The following is a 27398-nucleotide window of genomic DNA, read 5'->3' on the forward strand; positions in this document are numbered from 1 at the left end:
ATAAATTATTGTGCAAATAAACAATATTTATTTATCGATTTGATTATATAAAACACTGATTATAGATTTACAACATTATGTTTGTAATTTCAAGTAATTCCATCGACTACTTTTTTAAATTTTGCGGACACGAACAACTGTATGTTCTGATGATGATGATGATTCTGATCTAACCTGTTGGAAATCTTTCCAAGGTTTGGCCTACCAAAGATCGAAACATGACAATTTCTACCTAATAACAGCAGTGTTAGGCGCTGCTGTGTTCCGGTTTGAAGGGTGTGGTAAGGGAGACAGACTTTTCCGAGGCGTTCCAGCTTAGTCCTCAGGGGTAGCGGCGCATCTGTGGCCGACCTTAGGTGGGAATATCTAATCCTATCTGGGGTTGATTACAGATGTCCATGGGCGGCAGTAGCCACATACCATCAGGTAGACTGTACGCTCGTCTGCCACTCCTATATTATAAAAAAAAAACTACCTCCAAGAAGTGTCAAAGGACGATCTTTGGCAGGCAGATAGATTGGTTACCAATAACAGGCTTAGGTTGATAGCGGTCAAAAGGATTGTAATAATAAAAAGTCAAACAAAATATTAACAATTTTGAGTACGAAATATTTTATTTACAATATTTTTATTAAGACGGCCCACGTGGCGTAGTGGTCACTAAAACAGTCCGATACGCAGTGGGTTCGGGTTCGATCCCTGGCCAAGCGGATATGCAAACGATGAATAGGTTGTTGTTATGGGTCTGGGTGTTTATGTATTCGTCTTTGTATGTGTCCATGACACCCAAGATAGGTAAATAGAATAATCCTATGCGAGGAGAAAGCGTTATTTTTTCAAAAGGTTACTCCGACTATTCAATCTTCTTTTGTTTTGATTCTAGCCATTCCTTGCTGAGAGCAATCTTCGTTAATGATAATAATGGTGCTTCTAACATCAGGTGAAAAGGTACCGATACCAAGAAGGTCAGGGAGACAACGCCAAAGTGGTTTATAATCTGAAAGAGAATTAAATCCAATCGTTAATTGAATAAAAAAAAGTGAAATTCGGAACACACACACTTGCAAACACATACACACTCCATCACTCACACACACACATGCACACTCGCCTACACACACACACTAATAAGAGTTGGACACGCTTTTAACGAAGACCGGATATTTTTAGATTATAGACCAACAATATATTAGCAATTTAAGCGTTGTGCACGATTGCCTAAACACTTCTCCCTTAAAGAGTAGAACCGGGCCCCGAGGGACCCTCTCTAAATCAAAACAAAATCGTTTTAGAGTCCTCATTTTGTGGTTCGAAAGTTATCACATCTTTATTTATAGCGTTGAAGTAACACATGAGCATGCAGTTCACCTGATGTTAAGTGGCTACTGCTGCCCATGGACATCTGTAATCAACCCGATAGGATCAGATAGGATTAGATATTCCTACCTGAGATCGCCCACAGATGCGCCGCTACTCCTGAGGACTAAGCTGGAACGCCTCGGAAAAGCCTGTCTCCCTTACCACACCCTTCAAAACAGAACACAGCAGCGCCTAACACTTCTGTTATTAGGTAGAAATAGGTGTGGTGGTGGTGCCGCCGGAGTCGAACCACAAAGGGTTCTACCACCTTCAGTGTAATGAATTTTAGATAACATTAAGCATTAGTCACACACAGCACAGTCGAGCGTAACACTGCTGTTATTAGGCAGACATAGGTGCGGCCTATTTCTACCTAATAGCAGAATCATTTGATAGTAGTTGTTAAATATATTTATATCAGGCGTTTTATCTTAGTTCTCATTCGAATCATCCATGATTTACTTTACGTAGAAATTATTTTCTACTCAGATTGACAATAATCTATCTATCTAATGTTTGCCTACGAAAGATTGACATTTGACTAAACCTTCAAAGAACTGTCAAATGTAGATTTCCTCACGATGTTTTCCTTCACCGTTAAAGCAAGTTCTCATTATTTTTTAATAAGCACCGTTTGAACCTCGGGCTCCCAGAGGAGTTTCTTCGGCTGACGGTCCCATGGGACGAAGTCTTTAAGGAGAATTTTTAGTGGGATGGTCCTCCCTTCAGGAGGTCCTTTCACAAGCCCCACACGACGCAGGCACCGGCCGTCGCGGCCTGTAAGTGCTTGGATGCATTTTTACTCCTCCCTCTCCGCAGAGGGTCAAACCCGAGGAGTTTCAACCACTAGGCTATAACCATAGATTAGTAGAGATACTTCGCCGCCTTGAAATTGAATGAAGCCACAAACGGCTTATTTTAGTAAGTTCTTTTTTTGAATTCTCGACAAATAAAAACATTTTTAGAGAAAATTTACGAATAAATAACTAATACTGCGTAATTTACGTAATAAATAAATAATTATTTCAAACATTTTAGGGACATTTTAGCACGGAGACGTGGCAAAACTTTTTAACGCAACTATTTCAATTCTCAAAACTGGGTACATTTTCTTGTTAGGAGTGAGTAATCTTTACTAATCTATGGCTATAACTAAAATGTTCTATAACATGAAATTGTCAAAATAACTTACCACATGGAAAAAAGACACATGACTCAACTGCGTTCGAGCTCCCAACAGCACATGAATAAAATTGACATGTAGCAAATAAACACTGTATGATAACTTGCTGATCACCACCCACCCTCGCCACTCCAAAAATTCTCGAATCAAATCTGAAATAGAAATCATACGACTGATCCATTTGTTCCAAACTTGTTATCTAAATATATATAACTCAAAGGTGACTGACTGACATAGTGATCTATCAACGCACAGCCCAAACCACTGGACGGATCGGGCTGAAATTTGACATGCAGGTAGATGTTATGACGTAGGCATCCGTTAAGAAAGGATTTTGATCAATTCTACCCCCAAGGATCCCCTTAGGGGATGAAAATATTGATACATGAAAATATTACTTCGTAACGCGAGCGAAGCCGCGGGCAACGCTCGTGTTCTATAAGACTGGAGTAGCAAATGACCATACAGTCCACCTCATACGCAAGTGGTCTCTCCCACATTTGCACACAGCTCCATACATAATGATTCTTCCACCCTCATACCAATTCCTAACATTAAGTAGCTATTGCATTTTGATGGAAGGGTATGGATGTCGATTGCTTTATACATGAGGCGACCAACATGGCTTCAGGAGTATGCCTGACAGGCTTCAAGTCCCCTGTCTTATAAGGAGTTACATGTCCATTGGCAGTATGACAACTTATTAGATGGATTGCATTGTTGCCCCTGACGACTGAGTAAGAACGCCTCGAATCACCTTAACCAGAGCTCAGTTTTGAACAGCTTTTAAGAAGCAGATTTATCCCCCATATTGTATAAGCCTCTTACAAATTATTTTACTTCTACATATTACTAAGAATATCTCACCCTCAAACTTCATCACAAGATTCAGGATTAGTAGAGCAATCATCACTCCCAGGGTTGCCCGGTGGCAGGCAGCGTACGCCATGCGGATGGCCACGTGTGGTCGTTCGCCATCGATGTAGAATAAACTGCCCGACAGAAACACCCCGACCACCGCTGGAGGTACGCACCATGTGAGGAATTTTAGTAACTGGAAAGGAAGAAGACGGCAAGTGTTATGAGATATTCTCAGGTTATTTCATATATCGTCCACATTTCGCCCACAAAATATTTTCCCATTTCAAAAAAGACGAAAACACAAAATTCCATTTTTAACTACAGATATAATGATTACGATATGGCAAAGGGTGATCTCCGCCAAGTTAATCATGCTCGGGGAGCGGCCGTGCTTCGACAGTCCCAGTTCGGAACTTGTATCTATAAGAAATGTTGAGAAAACTTCGATAGCGTGATTCAAAATACTCGTGGCGCCATCTGTTGATGAATAGCGGAACGTCGCCACAACGGTAAATTTACATAAGATTTTTAGGGAAGTTTGATCCTCCAAAATCCTCATTTTATTGATATTGCTCATGTATATGTTTTATCGACCTCAAATATAGTGATTTGCTTCAGAAATACTGAAGACTAAATAGAATTGTCTCGAGCCTCATCAACTATCAAATGACAAGGAATGAAGATGAAAAAGTGAAAATGGAAACCTTACCTTACTAGAGTATTCGATTTTGTTTCTAACACAGTAGTAGGAGATGAAACCAGTGGCCATGCCGATGGCGTAGCACGACAGGTTGTTGTGGCCGAGCACGTGCATCGAGCGATAGGTATCGTTTTCGAAAGCGCGATAGAATCTGTAATTAAAAAATAACAGGTACAAAAATTCTTACAACCAAAATTCAAATTCAAATTCTTAGAAACAAAATTGGTAAACAAATTATTTATTGTCGAGGTCATTGATTCACTTTCCTGTACATTTACTGCTAATATATGTGCATACTTTTTTTTTTATCGTCTATCGGTCCATCCATTCATTTCTCTGTATGTAGTTTTACCTTTAAAGGGATGTATCTTTTGAACTTCAATAGGTACCAGATTTTTTTTTTTTTATAATATAGGAGCAGCAGACGAGCATGCAGTCCACCTGATGGTAAGTGGCTACTGCCGCCCATGGACATCTGCGATCAACCCCAGATAGAATTAGATATACCTCCCTGAGGTCGGCCACAGATGCGCTGCTACCCCTGAGGACTAAGCTGGAATACCTCGGAAAAGTATGTCTCCCTTACCACACCCTTCAAAACGGAACACAACAGCGCTTAACACTGATGTTATTAGGCAGAAATAGGATTATTTAAAGATCACGTCTAGGGCAGATACATCCATACAAGATACATGAAAACAAACTAAAAATTGTATTTAACCACTGATCAATTTACTTTGTCTTAAAATCAAAAAGTTTTTAACTTACTCAGGTCTATGCAGCACCAAAGCGTCCAAGTCCTGAAGCCAGACATGCAGCGCTGGGCCGACCATCCCGGCCAGCCCCAGCAAGGCCAGAACCAGGTACCGTCCTCTAGACACTGTCGCAACGTATGCTACCAACCCAACGGTGAACAGCTGCATCTCAGTTGCTACATGCCTGAAAAAGATTCATTTTCTTGAAATAAATATTTTGAGTAAAGAAAAGTCGAGAGAACAGCCGAGACAACTCCCCTATTTAGGATTGTGTTAAATTTACAACCATCCTAACCGTGCCATATGTTTTGATACCTCATAATTCTGCAAAACAACGTACTAAAACAAAAAAATATTTTAATTATTCACACGGTTACACAATTATTAATACCGATGCTGTTAAGCAGAGATAAGAGTGGTAGTGGTGTCTCCAAAGTCGACCCACAAAGACTTGTACCTTCAAATATTGACAAATTCTTACCAGGAATGGATAGCACAAGACTTGTCCTGCTTCACATAGTTGTTGAAGAAGAGGAGGTGCTGCCACCAGTAGTTCCTGCAATCGGTAGCCACGCTGGTAACATTCAGGTTCCACAGCGGACCGGAACCGAGGTGACGGAGCCAGGTCGCCGTGAACAGGATCACGATAGCGTTTCCAGGGGTTAGCCTGAAATTTCAGATTTCTTTTTAATAATAAGGTTATATGGTGACGATCTTTGGACAAAAGCTCAGCATATCCCGTGATTAAATAGAGATGACTTGAAGAAGTACAGTCTGAGAAAAAGACTTTCTAGACTCATTTCCACACACTAGAATTGCCTATCGCGAGTGCCATAAACACATACATAAACCCAGACCCAGAACATATGTACATTTAAATCGAACCCGAAACCCCCTGCGATACTACTGTTTCTGAGATGCCATTTTTCAGCAGGTAAACCTACAATTCACTTCTATGATTTACAATTAGTTATAAATCCCCATAGATATAATTAAAGTATTAAGATCACCTTGACCATCTATGCAGTAGCATCTTGGGAACAAAGTTCCATGTGAGGCGCTTGGTCTCTGACAAAACCTGAAGGTAGTACCCGAGGAGACAGCCCGACACCACGAAGAAGATTTGCACGATCACCATCCCGCTGAAGATTATCTGATAGTATACCCGCTCATGTGCCTGGGGAAACAAACGAACACATATGTAATATATAGGGTTTGTTTATAATATATGAGTAGCATACGAGCATGCAATCTACCTAATGGTAATTTGCTACTGCCGCCCATGGACAACTGTAATCAACCCCAGATAGGAACCACAGGAAGTCGAACCACAAAGGGTTCTATCACCTTCAAATGGTATGCTCTTTAAAAAACTGAAACTTAATAATGGCCTTCTGATTGAAATTTGGCCTGTCAATCGAATAATCACTTGCTTCAATGGTGAAGAAAAATATGGTGCGGTAATCTACACGCAAGAGAGGTTTTTAAAAGACTTTCTCAAAGATGTGTGAAGTTTACCAAGCAGTTGGCCAGCGCGGTGGATAATGGCCTAAGCCCCTTATTATGCGGGGACACCCGTGCCCACCAGTGGAATACTAATGGGTTAATGACAATTGAGACTAAGCTAGACGTTTCGCGATCGTTTAATGACTAATACTGAAGAATATTTTATATACTTTCACTAGAAGTAATCAACATCTAGTTACTTGAATCAAATAATAGGTACATCAGATACATTCTTTGCTTTTGTTATACTGAAAATTATTGATTGTATCATTATAATATATGTAGAACGCCATATAAATATATAACGAATATCTTTTTTTATATATATAACTCAAAGGTTTCATATAGTGATCTATCAACGCACAGCCCAAACCACTGGACAAATCGAGCTGAAATTTGGCATGCAGGTAGATGTTATGACGTACGCATCCGCTAAGAAAGGATTTTGATCAATTCTACCCCCAAAAGGATAAAATAGGGGATGAAAATCTTACTTCGTAACGCGAGCGAAGCCGCGGGCAAAAGCTCCTTTTATATATCTTCATTAGAAATGTTGTAAAAGTATACAACATCTAGTCACTTGAATCAAGTATTACATAATATACATTTTTTTGCATCCTGTAGTACTGAATACATATACAGTAAAACCCGTTTAAGACGATTTCTTAGGGACCCAACCAAAAACGCGTCTTAAGCGAGAAAGCGTATTAAGCGGGATAAGGAAAATTAAACATACTAGTACTAGTACTACCTATCATGCATTATGTTCTAATTTAAAATACTTATGTACTAAATGATGCATTCATAAATTACCTTATGATTAATAAAATTAATTATGATTCCCTGATCCATCGGTTGTAATTTGTTCGTCGCATTTAGAGATAAGTACAAGCTTGATTGATATGCAATCTTTAGTTAAACAACTTTCGGATGAGCGGGACAAATTATCAATGGATTGAATTATGCGTCTTGTTTTAATCTAGAAGTGTTCATTCAAAGATTTTAAGCAGCCGATGTAGCGAATGCCTTTCATCCAAGCTCGAGATTGTGCAACGTATGTTACAGGGAGCGATCTTACTTTTTTAAAGGAAAGTGGATTTTTCGTTCGGCCAGTTACGAATTAGGCGTATTAAACGGGATAACGAAGCGTATTAAGCGTTAATAAATGTATGAAAACATGTCTCAAAACGCAGGGACTGGCGTAAAATGGCGTATTATACGAGAAATCGTATTAACACGTTAGCTGCGGAATGCGGCTTAAAACACCTCGTCCATGTCTTGTCGTTATAGCGGTAAGAAAAAACGTTAACTTCTCTGTGGTGCGAGAGGCATAACTTCCGTCTGGTTCAGTGTAGGAGAGTGATAACTATATGTTTGTGATGTGCTATTGATTCCTAGTTCTATGGTACACCAACCTAATGTCGGGTTTGTTAGACCTCGTGCCGCACTGAACAAATAATAATGCTAACACAGTGCGGAACGAGGTTGCGAACGCCTCGTTTCCCCACGCACCTCGTACCGCACCCCACGCTAGCTTCACGTGGTTAGTGTTGTGCAACTAGACTTGAGTAGCTCGCGAGTGAGTGATATAAAAGATATATATCTTCACCAAAGAGCTAATCACTCATCAACTCCGACGAATTTGAATTATATCTTTATATCTTTATATCCGCGTCACATGGTTGAGTTCATAGGTCCATACGATTCCGGATATAAGATCTTCTTCAACTCAACAGTTTTATACTCGCTCGCGAGTGAGTTATGAGTCAAATGAGCGACTGACTGAGAGAGTCTGATTCGAGTCAAATGCATTACGTCTTAAACACTTATTAAAATCTTTTTTCTTTGCTAAGAATATGAAAATAGGGATATACAAATAGTGTTGGCTGTGAAATTTATATATAATTTCTTGCCAGTTTTGTATTAATTATAGGAATCAAAAATGTTGTCAAAACATTTTGATCTGATTCTCTGATATACTGATATAAAATGTCGCTTATATCTTTACAGAGCTACTGAGCTAAAGTGAGTTACTGAGCTAAAAGAGTGATATATATCACTGAGTTGAAAAGATATATATCTCTCTTTTCACTTCAGTGATATATAATGCGCACCTCTATGTGCAACGCAGGACCGCTGTCTTTGTGTTGAAAATTATCATGTCGAAACGTTGCCGAAAAAAGTTGATCATGGAGGAAGACGAAGATTAACCGGTTGAAAAATCTGAACCAAAATCAGAATACAGGAAGATATTTCAAAAACAGGTAAGTCACAAATATACTCTGTCTAGGTGAAAGTCCAGTAGTGAGACTTGGCAGGCTAGGCGTATATCCGTATAGTAAGAAATTACATTATAGATAATTACGTTTCCTGTTATGGTTCAAACAAAAGTTAAGTAGCTACATTATTGATATAGGAAACGTAGGCAAAATCGTTACCGAGTATTCCGATTACTCTTTACCCTAATCTACTCGCTCCTACTTTTCAGAATCCACTGCAAAGAAAGCACATCATCTCGATAAAGGTCCAAAGAAGAAGAAATGTGTCGGATGCTACGAAAAATTCCGCACATTCTTACATGTCGTGAGGCAGACAAAAAAACCAAAAAAAAAATATCACGGAATGCACTGTTTGCAAAAAACCTTATTGTCTGAAATGTTTCAATGAAAAACATCCATAACTTTTCCCCTTTTTGTATTCATCCTGTCCATAACGTTGATAAATAAAAACAATAAAATAAATCGATATTTATTTTCCCATCACTAAATTATATCGAAACCTGCCATTTTTCAGTGCGGTCCGAGGTGCATTAGACCCCACATTTTATTTTACCCATAGAATCTAAACTAACTAATTTGACCAAGGGCGGTGGCAGATCTAGGTTAATCAACTCATTGTTAATAATAATCAAGACAAAAGCCGTCCATTTTATCTTATTTGGCGCCAAAAAAAGGATTTTAGTCTCCTTTGGGCGGTGGGATTTAATACGCCTCGTGCCGCCACAATGTCGGGTATAGGACGAGGTTTAAAACAACTCGTAACGCAGTAATGGAAAGTACAGAAAAATCTGTGCCGCTGGGAACGTGTTAAGCGTGATCGTATTAAGCGGGTTCTACTGTAATTGTATTATTATAATACCTATACGCAGTATTTCAAAGAGCTAGCTAGTCATTTCATGCTCTAAGACCTCTAAAATGTAAATAAATGGAATAAATAATTACCACTTAGACAAATTAATTGAAGGGCTCTATTATCAAAATCCTTAATTAGTCAAAACTACAAGTGTATTTTTTGTAAAAGTATATAAACAATGATTTCTACTTAATTTACTTAAAAGGATTTGTTTCTTATACATATTAAACAAGTTTTTTGTGAATCTACAAAAAGCTGAAATAACTGATGCGTAAGGGGATTTTTAATTACATCCGATTTTAATCCTCAGGTCAAATAATGCAAGTATTGTCTGGATAAGACAGGTTTATTTTTATAATATTAGAGTAGCAGACGTGCATGCAGCCCATCTGGTGGTAAGTGGATACTGGCGCCCATGGACATCTGTGATCAACCCCAGATAAGATTAGATTCCTCCCCGAGGACACCACAGACTCGCCGTTACCACATTTTTTCTTTTTGTTTTCGAGGGGGAAACCTTCAAAAGGTACCCGACGACGTGGGAGCGACGCCGGGTTATGTGGGATTTTTACCGCACTAAAACTCCCTCGGTGGCCGTCCTCAGCGCTTGGTGGAGAACTCCAGCTTGGTGGACCTCCGATGGAACACAACCGGAGTCCTCCGAGCGCGATGCCCCGGTCGGGCTCTGCCCTGGGGGGAGCAGTTTACGCTCCTCCCGCACATCTGGTGTTTAGGACGGCATGCGACCACACATGCCGCCGTCCTTCCTAGGGTTGCTTGCCGAACGGTTCGAGCTCCCACTCTTGCCGCCGGCAACCCCGGAAGCCCCCTTTTAGTCGCCTCTTACGACAGGCAGGGGATACCGTAGCCCTATTCTAGTCCCGGAACTACAGGGACAGCGCCGTCATCCCTAAGGTTTAAAAAACGCCTCGGAAAAATATACTCGTATTTCCCTTGCCACACCCTTCTAACCAGAACACAGCAGCACTTAACAGCGCTGTTAATATGCAGAAATAGGCGTTCAGTTACAGCTTCAGTTACCTCGGCCGAAGCAGTGTTACGCTGCTGTGTTCTGGTTTGAAGGGTGTGGTAAGGGCGACATGCTTTTCCGAGGCGTTCCAGCTTAGTCCTCAGGCGTAGTAGCGCATCCGTGGTCGACCTCAGGTAGGAATATCTAATCCTATCTGGGGTTGATTACCTACAGATGTCCATGCACGGCAGTAGCGGTTCACCATCAGGTCGACTGCATGCTCTTCTGCTACTCCTATATTATATAAAAAAAAGCTGTCGGTCATGTATTCTGCCTATTTACATTAGCTTACGGTAGCTCGTATGTTACCTCTTTTTTTGTTGACGAGGGGGAAAACTTCAAAAGGTACCCAGTGTCGTGGGAGCGACACGGGGTTATGAGGGATTTTTACCGCACTAAAACCCCCCCCGGTGGCCATCCTCAGCACTGCGAAGAGGACTTAGGGATCTCCAACGGAACCGGAGTCCTCTGAACGTGTTGCTCCATCCGGCTCCGCCCAGGTGAGCCCAGGCGCTCCACACCGTCTGGTGTTTACGACGGTATGCAACCACACATACCGCCGTCCTTCCCGGGGTCGCTTGCTGGACGGTTCGAGCTCCCACTCTTGTCGTCTGCAACCCCGGAAGCCCCCTTTTAGTCTCCTACGACAGGCAAGGGATACCGTAACCCTATTGTAATCCCGGAACTGCAGGGACAAGCTCGTATGTTACCTTACCTGTTCAAAATCTCTCGGGTTATCAGTATATCCAGTTCCAACCAACCACATAATATGTGATAATGCTATGAAGAACATTATTACAGCTCTGTAACAAAATAATTAAAGTTTAAACACTAAAAACCATGCTAAGATCACATAAGGAAAATTGTTAATCCCCACGATGCTGATGTGGACAATGGGGCAAAATTATTAAAATTGTGTGTAGCCATCGGTTCTTAATAAGTGTCCACACCTATTTCTACCTAATAACAGCAGTGTTAGGCGCTGCTGTGTTCCGTTTTGAAGGGTGTGGTAAGGGAGACAGACTTTTCCGAGGCATTCCAGTTTAGTCCTTAGGGTAGCGGCGCTTCTGTGGCCGACCTCAGGTAGGAATATCTAATCCTATCTGGGGTTGATTACAGATGTCCATGGGCGGCAGTACCCACTTACCATCAGGTGGACTGTATGCTCGTCTGCTACTCCTATATTATAAAAAAAAGTGTTCAAAATATTGAATTAATCTGACCATTCAAAGTGGATAAAAAAGATGAGTTCAAAGATTCCTTTACATACCTACATACACACAGGTCAAGCTAATAAAAACGAGGTAAAAATCAACTTCTACAGTACTAGCTTTTACCCGCGGCTTCGCTTGCGGTCAGAGGTTGATGGCAATACTGGTTTTATGTCTCTCTGAGGAACAGTACTTCTTTCAGGATTAAAAGTACTCTATGTCCTTATCAGAACCCTTGACAACGTGTATACAAAATTTCATGACAATCGGTTATGTAGTTAAGGCGTGAAACTGTAGCGAGCAAACAAATGGAAAAACTCACTTTCACATTTATAACCATAGATTAGTAAAGATTACGCACTCCTAACAAGAAAATGTACCCAGTTTTGAGAATTGAAATAGTTGCGTAAAAAAGTTTTGCCACGTCTCCGTGCTAAAATATCCCTAAAATATTTGAAATTATTATTATAAATAATTTAATTATCATGTAAATTACGCAGTATTAGTTATTTATTCGTAAATTTTCTCTAAAAATGTTTTTATTTGTCAAAAATTAAAAAAAATAACTTACTATAATAAGCCATTTGCGACTTCATTCAATTTCAAGGCGGCGAAGTATCTTTACTAATCTATGTTTATAACTGTTAGGATAAGCTCCTTAATCGCGGGAAAATGTTCCGTAATAGGTATAACCGAAACACAAAGTATGAATGAATGAATTTTTACATTTAAAAAAAATAATGTTTTTGTATTTGTATATGTATTTGCCCATAGATTTCCAATCAGTTCTGATTTCTAATACAGTCCGCTAGGGGCGCTGATTGGAAATGTATGGGCTAATACGTAAACAAATACAAAAACAGTCATTTTTGTAAAAACGTAAAAACTCATACTAAAGGTACCTATTATAATACAGAAAATTTGAATATTTATGACAGGAGGACACGTTCCGAGACACAAAAGGATATAAATTAAAATCAATTCAATACCAGTTCCATCATCAAAAGTTATTAGCTATCAATTTTTAAAATCAAATTTAGGTACGATTAAAAAAAGGTGAAATGTTTCCTCGTGTGCATTTTTCCTTGTCTTGACGCCTTTAAAAGATATTTAATTTCTGATTGATATTCAGGTTTGGCATTAATAATTTGGTTTTAATAACAAGACTTCGTTCCATAGACGGATAAATTTTCTGTAGTTCCGGGACTATAATAGGCCAACTAAAAGGCTTCCGGGATTGCGGGGGGTAAAGAGTGAAATCTCGAACTGCCGGGATAACAGGATAGCGACGGCAAGGGTCGGAGGCTGTGTTGAGAATCCCCTATATCTCTGTGTCGCTCCCACGGCATCTGCTATATTTTGAATAAGCTTTAACTGTATTTAAAAAGCTTAAAATATATATATTCTTCTTAGTTGAATAGATTTGGGTTTCTGGTATTCAGTTGCAAAATTAGATCCGCACTAATTAGTCAAGTGAAATTTGCTCGAAATTTATATGTGGTGCAACCGGAGTCGAACCACTATAAGTTACCATCTTTTTATCCAGGCTATCTACTTTGTGTACTGAATACATGGACCACTTAACATCAGGTAAATTACATTATATTTTACTATCACAATAAAGTAAAAACAAACCTTAATCCATTTAGTCCCTTCAGCCTCTCATACGTTGGATGTATATCAGTACTTGATAATTGCTTCCAATTTCTAAATATCGAGAAACTCAGTAGATAAGGATTTCCTGAAAGCAAAATAAAAATTGTAAATACGATGGTGACCACTTACCGTAACGTTATCCGTGTTAATTAGATGATGAGATTAGTTAATTGAAACACAAAGTGCATTAGTATTTCTTATCTCACAATCGCTGGAAGACGGAAAGTTGGCAGGAGAAAGAAGTCGTGGTTACGTAACATCCGAGAGTGGACCGGAATAGCCAGCGCCGCTGAGCTATTTCGCAGAGCTAAAAGCAAAGAGGGTAGCAAGAAGCTGATAGCAAACCTTCAATAGTATGGAGAGGCACTTTAAGAAGAAGAAGAATCTCACAATTACACGATTTGGTAGACATCTCAATGATAAATTTAAATATGGATATCCGTTCTTAGTGTCCATGACACTTGCAATAAAAAATGCCGAGGAAAGAGTTTCTTTTTAATAAAATAGTTGTATTAAAGAGGTATTCTCTATTTATACTCCCTCTCGGAGCTTCCAAGGCATGGAGCTTTTCAAGAAAGGTGCACAAAAGCTCGTCTTTAAAGCCGGCGATTCATCGGCGACCCTTCAGTAGTTGCAAATGTTCATAGGCGACGGTAACTTTCCATCAGATGTTACTTATCTTTATATTTATGTATAAAAACAATTGGTCAAGTGCGAGTTGGACTCGCGTGAAACGGCTTTTGTATTATTTATAAAATTCAGAAGTAAAATTCCGTTCATAAAATTTGCAAAAGACAAATTTTATATATTTTAAAATGTATTACAAATTTTAGGAGTTATTGATGCCCATGATTGCAGTGAAGTTAACAATAATGTTAGGTATTATATGTTTGTACATTGAATACAACAAATAAAACATTCTTACCAACTTTATCTACACCATCTCTTTGACCATTCCAGGCATCGTAAACGCTTCCGATAAGATTCATTAGCAATAACGTGAATAAAAGAGCCGCAAAACTCCAATCAAAAAGATCTATCGTCAACCCGTTTCCATGTTTATCACAACTATACATTTGGGACAGTTTCGCCTCCAATCCATACTCGTTCCATACAGAATTATTTACGCATTCCTCAAGGACCTCACTTAGGTCCACTTCTTTATCTAAAGTTCTATTCTGTGTAAATTTCTTACACGATTGCGTCACACATATCGCTCTGTCTATAAATGAGTGATTGTAATGTTTAATTTCTTGCTGCGAATATTCCTGGAATGCACAATTAGATTAAATTAATGATAATAATGACAAAGTTGCACAATATTTGTCATTATGTAACGATATGTCGTTGGTAATTAATTTAAAATTGGTCAAATTTTATGCCGACGGAGTTCCGTACCATAACAAAAAAATATCTCTTACGTATCTTTAATTATTAAATAATTACTTATAATAATTCTCAACGATTGCATACAAAACCACGTTCCGTTAACCCACTGCTCTATCAATATCCAATTTGGTATAGTAAAGCATTAATTAAACTTGTAAAAGAAAAATATAAAACTAATAGAAATTGGAAAAGATTCCATAATCCAATTGATTACAATCATTTCTCAGAATTAAGATCAAGGCTTAAAGAACTGCAATCAAAGTGCTATAATTCATATGTAACTTTTTCACAACAAAACATTAAACGTAATACAAAATTCTTTTGGTCTTATATCAAATCTAAAAAGCAAAATTACAGTAACTACCCTCAACATATGATATATGACGACATATTATTAAATACACAATCAGATATATGTACCGCGTTTAATAAGTTCTTTAAAAGAAATTTTACCGAACAAGCTAGTACATACCAATTCGACTCATTTGGTGAAGACGACAAAACAATCACTATTCATGACATTAATGTAACAAGTGAATATATTCTTGAACTATTAAAAAATTTGGACACATCAAAGAGTTCAGGCAGTGATAACATCTCGCCTATATTTTTTGTAAAATGTGCTGAAGTCTTATGTAGCCCTATAGCTTCTATGTTTAATAGATTTTTTCAGAATGGTTACTTTCCTAAAGTCTGGAAACAAGCTCATATTGTACCCATACACAAAAAAGGTTTAAAAACATCAATAGAAAATTATCGCCCAATATCTATCCTTAATGTACTTAGCAAATTGTGTGAAAAAGTTGTTTATAAACATATATATCCAGTTATTGCTAATTCTATTCCTAATGAACAACACGGTTTCATGAAAGGTCGATCAACAGTCACTAACTTAGGAGTGTTCATTGACCATGTGTCGAGTGGGATGGATGATGGACATCAAGTTGATGTGATCTACACGGACTTTGAGAAGGCGTTTGACCGTGTAGATCACATTATACTGCTACGAAAATTATTAGTATTGGGTATACACGGTAACCTTCTCAGGTGGATTGAGTCATACCTCATTAATCGTTCCCAAGCAGTCGTAGTAGGGGGATCTTGTTCGGACTTTATTGAAATATCATCAGGAGTACCGCAAGGTTCTATTCTCGGTCCTCTTCTGTATGTGTCTTATTTATATGATATTAACAGTTGTATTAAAAATGCAAGTTTGCTTATGTATGCAGACGACACTAAAATTTACATGAACGTAAGAAATATTACAGACTGTCTTGCATTACAGGATGATCTCAATAGATTGGGTCGTTACTACGTTAAAAACCGAATTGGTATCAATTTAAATAAATGTTCCTTTGTAAGCTTCACACGAAAAAGATATCCCATTAACTATACATATCAAAAAAACAATGTCGACCTTACTAACAATTACTCTGTTGGGGACCTTGGTGTTGTTATTGACTCCAAATTAACATTTTCTGACCACATAGATACAGTTGTAAATAAGGCTTATAAAAACCTTGGCTTCATACTAAGAGTAAGTCGCCCCTTCTCTGATTAAGGTTGTTTTAAAATCTTATATTATTCCTACGTAAGAAGTATTCTTGAATACTGTAGTCCTATCTGGAATCCTAGTTATGTAACTTATATTAAAACATTAGAGAACATTCAGATCAAATTTATGAAACACCTCAACTATTGATGTTCTCATACATTCTTAAATTATGAGGATTCATGTTTATATCATCATCTCATGCCTCTTGAGTGTAGGCGCAATGTAATTGATATGGCCTTTTTGCATGGTATTTGTAATGGGTACATAGACTGTCAAGCTTTGCTATCAAAATTTTTAAGTTTTAATGTTCCAAAAAAGCGTACAAGGCACGCGAGAAAATCTTTATTCGCTGTCGCTCAGACCAGAAGTAATTATGCACAAAATTCACTCATCATTAGATTACAAAAAAATTATAATAAAAGATTTAACACAATAGACATTTTCAATACAAGTAAAAATAGTTTTAAAAAAGAGGTACATAAAGTCCTTAATAATCTCCATATTAGTGACTAAGTAAACGTACAATTGAAATATACATATTATTAGTAGGTATATAAATTATAATTAACATCTTTAGTATATAGATTATTATTCATATGTGTGTGTTTATCTTTAAAATTAATTTAAAATTAATATATTTATAGTATTTATACCTGTATTTATATATATTAATACCTATTTATAAAAGTTACTTGTTCGTGCTGTTATGTTTAAAAAATTGTAAATCCGTAATTGGCTGTAAGAAATACTATATAAGAAATGTATTTGTATGATTTTAAGAGCTGTGGATTTTGTAATAATTAAATAAATAAATAAATTAGATTTATAAACAAATATTAAACAATAGAAGTAGCATTATTTTACACTTTACACTTGACACAATATAAAATTTTCATTATACTTTATCCATCCATCCATCTGGCTTTCGTGGTCCACCAAATGATGTCCTAATGCCACTCAGACTGGTCTTGTGCCCTAGCCTCGGAGCACTTTATACGGACCTTTATACCTGGGATGACCAACCTCAGTTAGAACTCTAATCTTATCTGGGTTAATTACAGATGTTCATGAGCACCAGTACCTAATGCGCTGCATCTTCGTTTTCTACTTCTTTATTATAAAACTACCTGTTGTCTATACTTACTTTTATCCTGATCATAAGTTCGTTATGGGGTTCAGCGACCAGGTCAAACTTGGCCACGCAGTACACGCCACCCTCCTGCTTCAAGCACTGGTCATACGTCGGGTCCAGACCAAATAGAGGAGGCATACGATCATACTCTGATTCTGTAAATTTTATTATTTATATTTATTGAAAATTTGATACAAGAATATGTTTTTGAAGTCAAACTTGTTTAGGCGCGGTAAGGTTTGGGTGAAAGAAAACGTGGAACCCGCGTCATCGTCACCGAATAATTTCCGAGCTATATGTATACTTGTGTATATACTTGTATGTACAGTCACGAGTGTTATCGTCGTTAATAAGAAGCTTGGATATTAACGATATCACATTTTTATAACGTTACATTAAAGTAATAAGTGACTCATTAGATACTACAGTTTAAAAACAGATGCGGGTAGGTGAAGTGGGGACGACACCTTGGCGGCGCTCGAATTAACAGAGAGCGACATTCTGGTCGGAGACTTCAGCAAGAGCAGTCGAATAACGGAGATACTTGTGTAGTTATAATACTTCTAATCACTAGTGTGAACTTACTTACGTATAATTGTTATATCGTTACTCTGTACCGTTTATGTGACTATATTATTACATGACTTCAAGACCTTCAAGACGAGTTTGATTTCATCAGAAGTGTACAAGAACCAGCTCACAATCATGGACGGCGATTCGTAAGTACGAACATACTTGACACAGGAATAAAAACCGTGAGTTAAAACATTATTTTGTCATATGTGAATTTATCTTGGTAAAATAAGTAAAAATGGGGGTAGATAAATGTCGTTGATGTAAGGGCAAACTCATTTGAATTAAGAAAATGGATAGATTGAGACTAGTAATTCAATGAAATGTTAATACCCTCTGAAAATGATATACTTAAATTTTGTGAACAAACTTTACTCTTATCAAATTACTTGTTAACATTGTAAACTGAGGTGTTTACTTCAAAATAAGTGCATTTTCTGTGAAGAAGTGTCTAAAAGTAATTTTGCAAGGCAGTTCTTGTGGTAAATCTGTCCATTTGGTTAAAGTCTGTGGTGTAAAAAGTAAATCCTAATTGTTCTAAAGTTACACCTACTTTGAAATATATAGAAATACACGTACTTATGAAAATATTTTAAGGATCTTTAATCTTAAATGTCAGGCTTTATAGATGTGGGAACCTAATGGTTGTTAATATAGGCTAATGTACGCCAGAAATTGCATACAGGTTAGATTTGAATTTATTTTTGATAACTTTTAATGTTTCAAACTGGGTTCACGTATATGCGTTTGTTATTATTGTATGGAGGGGACTATGCGGTAGCAACAAACGCAGTTACAGAGTACAGTATACCTACTTGATATAAGTGACACGTTTATTAAGTTGCAAAATTTTGATTATTCATAATTGTACAGAAATGTATAATATCTACGTGGTACATATTTAACTGACTGCAAATAAGTATCACGACCACGGTATTCAGTGGCTGAGTGTACCCACGAGGGAAATGGTAAATGAGTAGATGAGTAAATGAGTTTAAGGTTTATTGTTTTTTTTTTTTGGATATTAATTGACTATATTTAAAAATAAACTTCTACATTGAAAATTCACATCTACATTGTTCACACTTTCATTTTATAAATCAATGAAAGTTTCCTTTTGATTTCATATACTTGATACGTAATTGTTATGAAAGAAGCATACGTACGTTGCCAAATTTAGCTTTCCATCAATTCTAGGCGAACTCACGCAGTACTGTGTACTACTGTGTTTTGACTCCCATAAAGTATAAATGCACATTAGTTAATGATCTATGAGAAAACTGAGAAACTTATGCGCAGCGGTCTTTGGAATATTATATATAAAAAAAAAACAACCTCCCATTTCACTTATACAGAATATTAAATGTCTGTTTTAAATTTAGTATGCAACGTTTCGTTTTGTATTAATATTTCTTTACATCTCGTAATTTTAAACCTTTATTGAATTTGAATTTGACACATTACACGTCCTTTTGGTTTGAAAATTGGGCACTATCAAATACTGGTAAATGAAGTTTGTACCTTAAACATTGAGGCGCTTAGACTATCGATATTATCAATTATGTGAGCCACTTACGAAATGATAAACGGGATCCACTTTGTATGGGATTGAGAATAAATTATTTTAAGTAAAATAATAATAATAATAATAAATTGATGCTTTTATAACTTGAGCTTAGTTCTATTTACAAGTTACAGCAATTAAGTTATTATACGTATTAAGTGAGAAACGGTCACTGAATCCTACATAAATTTAGATAGTCTTTTGTATACCATATTTAAAATGAGTCTTGCCTGCGACTTTGTTCATGTGGATTCAGAATATAGTTTGATTTGCATTTTTAAAACGAGTCTTGCCTGCGACTTTGTTCATGTGGATTCAAAATATAATTTGAATTGCATTTTTAAAACGAGTCTTGCCTGCGACTTTGTTCATGTGGATTCAAAATATAATTTGAATTATACAATGCCCTCTGTCAAGATCACGGAGTACATTGGTAATTTGAAATTCTCCATTACCTGGTCATGTAATATTTAAAAAAAAATGTATATTTTTGACATCAACTTCGTAGTTTTGGTTTTAATGCATTTTCAAACATACAAACCGACAGACAAAAATTTTTCTTTTTCAAATATATTTGATGTAAACACGTGAAGATTTCATTCTTATTATATGTATATCATAGCCGAATGAATAATAATGTTGTTTAATAATGTAATCAAATAAAACCATAGGTACATTTCGATGGGATTTTCTTATACAATAATTTACTTTTCATATAAATTTCATACGGTTCACAATTGCGTCATGTCTAGGTTTTCTCTATAGAAACATCGAGCGTCTCCTTGAGAGTGTTGGTTGTAAATGATACATATTATATTAATATAATCTATACAGATATTACGCAGTAATATATTTTTTATTACAAACTATATAAAAGTCAGGTGAAGCCGAGGCGTTTGAAATATATATAATGAATATGAATTGTTCGGTAATAAGGTGTATCATAAGATAGTTTGACTAACTGTTTGTTTGGCTGGCTGGTATAAAATCATGATCAACTTTAATAGACCTTTTTCAGGTCATAGAAATTTTAGGTTGTGATTGATAAGGAGCCACATGTTATGTAAAACAGTTATAGTTTTAAATCTGACGATCGTGATGAGACAAAATTAGAATTGGACAAGATTATTAAAATCATGTCATGTCAAAGTATTTCAAAATTTTTAAATAAATCTGACCGTTCAAAGTAGGTAAAAATCGAATTCAAATATTCCGTTACATACATACAGGTCAAGTTAATAAAAGCGTGGCAAAAATAAAAGCGTGTTTAAAAAAAAATCTTTTATCAGTTGTAGACACAAATAAGTATAGTTAAATAATGGCCGGTTTCTGAAGTCATTTTTCTTGGTAGGTAGTTTACGAGTATGTATTCAATCTATCGGAAACTATCCGTTTGATAACTACCTACGAAAAAAAAAAAAATCCGCTTCCGAGGAACTCAATGTAAGACAAGGTCTGTTTAAACTCCGTTTAGATTAACGGACCATTTTAATGTGTTTATTCTTTCCATAACATTATTTGATTTTTTTTAAAAAACGACGTTTTGCGTAAAGTCTAGCAAATCTTCCTTAGTATAATGCATAACTTTTACAGTAAAATAGCCCAAACTATAACTTCCTTATGGGAATCTTGATTTAAAACTTTTGGTGAAAAAAAAAAAAAAGTTAAGCTTATTACACAATTGACAAGTATGTCGCTGACGTGAACGCATGGGTCCTTCGCTTTATTAATTAAATTTTGAAATTCATGCAATAGTATGTATTATTATAACTGAATATAAATTCAATTTAATGTAATGCAATTTCTTTCGGACTTTCAAAAGTGGGTTATGTGGCCCTACTTTGAAAGAAATAATGTGAATTTGTGATAAATAACGTAAAAAATTGGGTTCATACAACTTATTACGTGTTGTACTTATTGTGTGAAATTCATGGTTTGTTTACCATTATTTAGTCTTTAACTTTGATATCATTCATTTCAAATATTCACGATATATTATTATTTTGATACTGCTTCATCAGTTATTCAAAGGCAACTATTTGTATAAAATAACATTGTAATAATTAAAAGAAGTACTAAGTAGCAATAAAATAATGTTATAATAGTATTTTGAGTCGCATAGATTCATTTAGTGGCCAACTATAGATCTATCAGTATCTATCTATCAGTATAACAGTTATTGAACAGGTTGTTGAGCATTCCGAAATGGACTAATAAGATAAACGTCGTTATTCTGATGCGTAACTTTATCGAATCAATAGTTGTTGGAGATTTAACTATTGGACTTAGAATCCAGACATAAGTAAAGTGGGCAGCTAGATGTTGTCATTACTGTAGGTGTAGGAAACTTTGTGGTTTGATTTTTATTTATCTGGAGTTAAGATGGATTAGTGTAGATGCCTCGAGCAGTGTGATGTTCGCGGGTGTCTCTTGGTGATGCATATGGTTGGGTTGACCCAAGGCATTGAGTACCTTGAAGACATTAAGTGAATATTGCATTTTTAGAGTAAATTTGAGTTGAGCACTGGCCGAATGTTATCGTAAGCACGGTATAAAAAACTGCGGTGATACATGACTAGAGTGATCCTATATGAACATCACCTAGTTATAACCGTGTTTTTTAATATTTAACAATGGTCTAATGCATTCGCTTCAATACCTGTCGCGCATATGACATTTATGTAAAGAGTCCTTATGAACTATGCCTGCAACAGAAATCCGTGGTGAACACTGTTGGGGCAGATTTATAACCTAGGTAATACACAACTAGTGTGATTCTATATGAACATCACCTAGTTTAAGCCTTGGTTCGGATCAACAGTTCGGGCCTTTTACATGCGAGTCGGTATTGCAAGAAAATGCGTATAGTTAAAGCCATGTTTTTGATAAACAGTTCGGGCCTCTTACGTGCGAGTCGGTATTACAAGAAAATGTGTAACTCTTCTGGACTTAGGCATTAAACAACTGGTTTTCTTTTGCAGCTCTTGCATCAGACCATACACGATCGAGGACGAACGTGTGAGCAGGACGGCCGAATGTTATCGTCGTTAATAAGAAGCTTGGATATTAACGATATCACATTTTTATAACGTTACATTAAAGTAATAAGTGACTCATTAGATACTACAGTTTAAAAACAGATGCGGGTAGGTGAAGTGGGGACGACACCTTGGCGGCGCTCGAATTAACAGAGAGCGACATTCTGGTCGGAGACTTCAGCAAGAGCAGTCGAATAACGGAGATACTTGTGTAGTTATAATACTTCTAATCACTAGTGTGAACTTACTTACGTATAATTGTTATATCGTTACTCTGTACCGTTTATGTGACTATATTATTACATGACTTCAAGACCTTCAAGACGAGTTTGATTTCACGAGCATAAATATTTGACTATGGGCACATTAGCAAAAATATCTGACCCAAGAACGAGTTCAGTAATATCTGCCTGCAGGAACGTGACTATGATATGAAGTGAAAACTTCTTTAGGCGCGTAAAAATGCCACTTTTTGTGTCGCGTGTGTTTACGCACTAACGCGCGTCCATATGAATAAATTGACGCGCGTCCATATGAATAAATTTACTACTTTCTGGCAGTAAGATAAGGTGGTTGTCGACTCCGGCGGCACTACCGCCACACCTACTTCTTCCTATATCAGCAGTGCTAAGCCAACACTTGCCGCCCGCATCCATGAAAGTCCTGTTTTAGTCGCCTCTTAACAGGCACGATAGTTTTATTCTGATACCGACACTACAGGGATATTCTCGCTAAATACCAACATCTCGATACTCCGTCAAGTAGTAAATAAGGGCTCGTACACAAAACTGCGATGCGACGTCGCATAGTAAAAATCAGCGAGCTCCCTCGACGCATCGCAAGAACTTGCGAATTAATTCGCATCGCACATTCCTGCGATGTTTCGTCACACTTGTTGACGCCATTTTTAGTTCGTTCTGAGACAGCGTGTGGGGAAGACGTACAGACATATATTTGTTGGGTGGGAAGACGTATACTTTAATGTAAAAAAATGACGTACGTCGTTGACTTTTTTACTAATTGAGGAGCGCCCTGTTCTTTGGGAAACTAAATATAAAATAAATGATATATGATAAATGGATGAACCCAAAATTTTCTTTGTTACTCTTTCCCGTATCTCTTAAGCAATAACAAAAGTGCACACTTCTTTTTACGATCCATGTCACGACCTAATTTTTAAAATACGTTCGGTACGGTTGACGAAAGAATGGTCACCCTGGGAGACGCTATGCCGCACGATATCGCATCGCAGCACTTCGTGTCGCAATTTTCTGCGTTGCGAATTCGCATCGCGTCGTATCGCAGTTTTGTGTACGAGCCCTATATCAGTAACGTCACCAGAGTTGTCAGCACTTGTGGAATATTTAACGAAAGACGAACCTTCTTTGCGTGTTTAGTTAAACAAGTTTCAAGTTAATAGCTCTTCAAGATTTTTTTATTTGCATACGGAGTAATAAAATCAATATTGTGTTAGAGTCACACTTGTTTTTCGTGTGGTCCATTATAGCCATCTGATAGTAAGTGGCTACTGTTGCCCATGGGCATTCTTAATAAACCCTAGATAAAATTAGATATGTCCATACCTATAAGAACTAAGTTAGAACGTCTCGGATAAATATGTTTCTCTCACCACACCCTTCAAAGGGAACAACTGCCCTTAACATTGCTGTTGTAAGTCAAATAAGGGCACTAGCCTCAGAGTCTAGCTTCAGTTCTACCACTGTTGAATCTACTTATATACAAAAACTTACGATTTACTCACTTACTTTCATATGTATTATTGGATGAAACATAATCAATGAAAAGAAACATAGCGAATTTTAATAACGATATTTAAAATTTATTGACAACTATTGGAATTCTGACCACAAGTCATAGATATGAGGCACAGATAGAGCAGGTTTTTCGAATTAAAAATTAAATAATGCATATCAATGCGCATAAATACCACATCAATAATCAAATCACTCTTTTATATTGTAGTTATTTATAAGCTGTAATCGTATTTTTTTGAAGGTGGTAGAATCTTCTATGGTTCGACTCCGGCGACACCACCGCCACACCTATTTCGGCCAAATAGCAGTGTTAAGCGTTGCTGTGTTCTCGTTTGAAGTGTGTGGTAAGGGAGACGTACTGTTCCGAGGCGTTCCCGCTTACCTCGACCTCGGGTAAAAATATCTAATCCTATCTGGGATTGATTACAAATGTCCATGGGTGGCGGTAGTTACTTACCATCAGGTGGACTGCATGGTCGTCTGCTACTCCTATATTATAAAAAAGTAGTGTGCAATCTTAACAAATTTTGAAAGCCGTCGTAGCCGTGGTTCGCCCAGGCACAGTAGAAATATGGAACAGTATGGAAACTCCCTACAAAGCATTCGAAACAGCACACACACAAACAAGCGCATCGACGAGGCCCCTATAAGCGGTTTTCGCAGTGCTGCAGTAGCGAGCACAGAACACCTATACTCCTAACGGAGGTAGCGAGTGTGCCATCAAAGCGAGTGGTCACGTTGCTATTTTTTGCTATTTATTTCCGCGATCTTCTTGAAAATGACTCGAGCGTATTACGTGGTATACGGCTATTTGAATTCGGATTCATAAAAATCGGAGTTATTATCTTTTTTAATTCATTCTTATGCTTATTCTTTTCATTTTTATTCATTTTTACATACGTCCGCCAAAACTCGTAAAAGGTTACGCCGTAATTAATAACAAATTTAAGATGCACAAAAAATCAAAGTAAGTTGTATCGCAAGTTGTATCAATTTTACACTGGTTTCCGTATATTAAAAGTAAAATAATAATAATTATCGTATTTTTCAGGGATTAACCGACACCGTGAGATTACCTTCTTATATCTATTTGTAAACTGCGTATACTTATCGATGACTGCCATAGATTAGTAATGACTGCGTAGTTATTGCAATTCGATTGATTAATCATAATAGCACAGTAAATACTAAATTAGAAACAAATAATAAATAATATAGTGACAACCTTATTCTTCAATGGAGTGTAGGTAATTATTTTATCAACTAGGCTTAGTTTCCATGCTGTTCGATATTTCTACTGTGGCCCAGGCATGCCCCTGTCTAACTTCCCGAAATTTAAATGCATTAAAAACATATATTACTAGCTGACCCGGAAAACTTTGTACCGCCTCAAAACCTATTTATCAAATATATTTCATAATAAATATACCCTATGTTACTCGTGGATAATGTAGCTTTCGAATGGTGAAAGAATTTTTAAAATCGGTCCAGTAGTTTTTGAGCCTATTCATTACAATCAAACAAACAAACAAAGTTTTCCTCTTTATAATATTAGTATAGATTACATTTATGTTAACGTTGAAGAAAACAACGCGAAAAAGTCTTCATACCTCAGTTCTTAAAAATCTCAAAGGTATGTGTGAAGTCTACCAACACACTCTTGGCCAGGGTAATGAACTATGGAACAAATCATCCCACCCTGAGAGACCCGTGCCCAACAGTGGGAAAACAATGGCTCGACGACGAAGAAAAAATAAATAACCACCGTAATTTTTATTTAATTATTACTGTTTATGCCTACCACCAGGGCCGGATTTAGAGGTCTAGAGGCCTTGGGGTAACAAAGGAGTCGAGGCCCCCTGGCCCCAAATTATTTTCCGAATAAAATGAACAATTTCTTCAGTTGAGTTTTTCAATAAATATTTTAACGTGAAAAACAGGTAGATTCTTCTAGTATTCTTCTCATGTTTGTACAAAGTACTGTAGATAAAGGTAAAACAGCGAAAAAAACAAAGCTCAAAGGGAAACATATTTTTTTTACTAGTGTTTACTAGTCGGAAGTAAAAAAAATCCGACGTCTCTATTGTGGGGGCCCCTCTTTTGTGGAGGCCCCGGTCCTGCCCCGGTTGCCCTCCCTTAAATCCGGCCCTGCCTACCACATGCTATCGCCATCACCCAGGGTCGACTTGCAGAAAATGCCATTAGGCATTAAGTTTACCCTTTGTAACCCCTAGTTTAAGGTGTACAAAAATAAATAAATAATCAACTCACCATTAAAATGACCACTGTTACACTCATGCAAAAACAGGAACAAAAATATAATTTTTAACATTTTGAAGTTGAACTATACTAAGCGTTAGATCAATGTGAACTGAACCACGCCGGTCGTTTGAACTAAATAAACGATGCCTGCGGTAGATGATCCTTGTATTTAGACCGGTCTCCCCACATTTTACCGACGTAAAATCGGATGAGTCGGTCAGAGGCTTTATATAAGGGCGATAACACTGGCGCGCGTGCTCGCTCGCGTGATTTTATTGAAAAGTCGAATGTAGAGGTGAGGCGTATATACTGGAACAGGTTCAGGGACTAGGTATTTTACCGGACTAGGTCGGACCTAGTCCAAGATTTAATATGTACCTAGTCCAAGAATACCTAGCATTTTACCTATATAAGTACCTAGTATTTTATGGGACTAGGTGGAACAGGGACTAGGTAGTTTCCCGGACTAGGTAGTTTACCGGACTAGGAAGTATATCGGACTAGGTGGTATATCAGACTAGGTAGGTTATCGGACTGGGTAGTTTACCGGACTAGGAAGTATATCAGACTAGGTGGTATATATCTGACTAGATAGTTATCGGATCACGTTTAAGGCATAAACGAACTAGCTTCCTAGTCCAAGAATAAGTACCTAGTCCACACCAAATGGTACTAATGAGACTTTATGGGACTAGGTGGAACAGGTTTCTGGATCAC

General features: G+C 37.1%; 1 protein-coding gene across 1 annotated transcript; it reads right to left on the bottom strand.

Annotated features, from left to right (window-relative positions):
• Positions 1–618: 618 nt before the first annotated feature.
• Positions 619–26929, bottom strand: LOC140752062 (nose resistant to fluoxetine protein 6-like). The gene is made up of 12 exons (XM_073086209.1): positions 26691–26929; positions 17482–17624; positions 14319–14661; positions 13373–13478; positions 11242–11329; positions 5869–6035; positions 5340–5525; positions 4872–5042; positions 4113–4254; positions 3410–3596; positions 2552–2694; positions 619–997 (listed from the first exon to the last, which is right to left on the bottom strand). Exons 1-12 carry the CDS (start codon positions 26749–26751, stop codon positions 854–856), a joined length of 1881 nt encoding a protein of 626 aa, XP_072942310.1. The 5' UTR covers positions 26752–26929; the 3' UTR covers positions 619–853.
• Positions 26930–27398: the final 469 nt, after the last annotated feature.

Source organism: Epargyreus clarus, unplaced genomic scaffold (genome assembly GCF_041222505.1).
Source record: "Epargyreus clarus isolate Ecla_fem2 unplaced genomic scaffold, WU_Ecla_fem_2.2 ptg000024l, whole genome shotgun sequence".
Classification (NCBI taxonomy): domain Eukaryota; kingdom Metazoa; phylum Arthropoda; class Insecta; order Lepidoptera; family Hesperiidae; genus Epargyreus; species Epargyreus clarus.

Coding starts and splice junctions, on each gene's coding strand:
- LOC140752062 (XM_073086209.1), bottom strand. CDS start 26,751: ATGTTAAAAATTATATTTTTGTTCCTGTTTTTGCATGAGTGTAACAGT. Junction 5,526..5,868: donor CTACTGCATAGATGGTCAAG/GTGATCTTAATA, acceptor CTGAAATTTCAG/GCTAACCCCTGGAAACGCTA. Junction 2,695..3,409: donor TCTTGTGATGAAGTTTGAGG/GTGAGATATTCT, acceptor TTTCTATTTCAG/ATTTGATTCGAGAATTTTTG.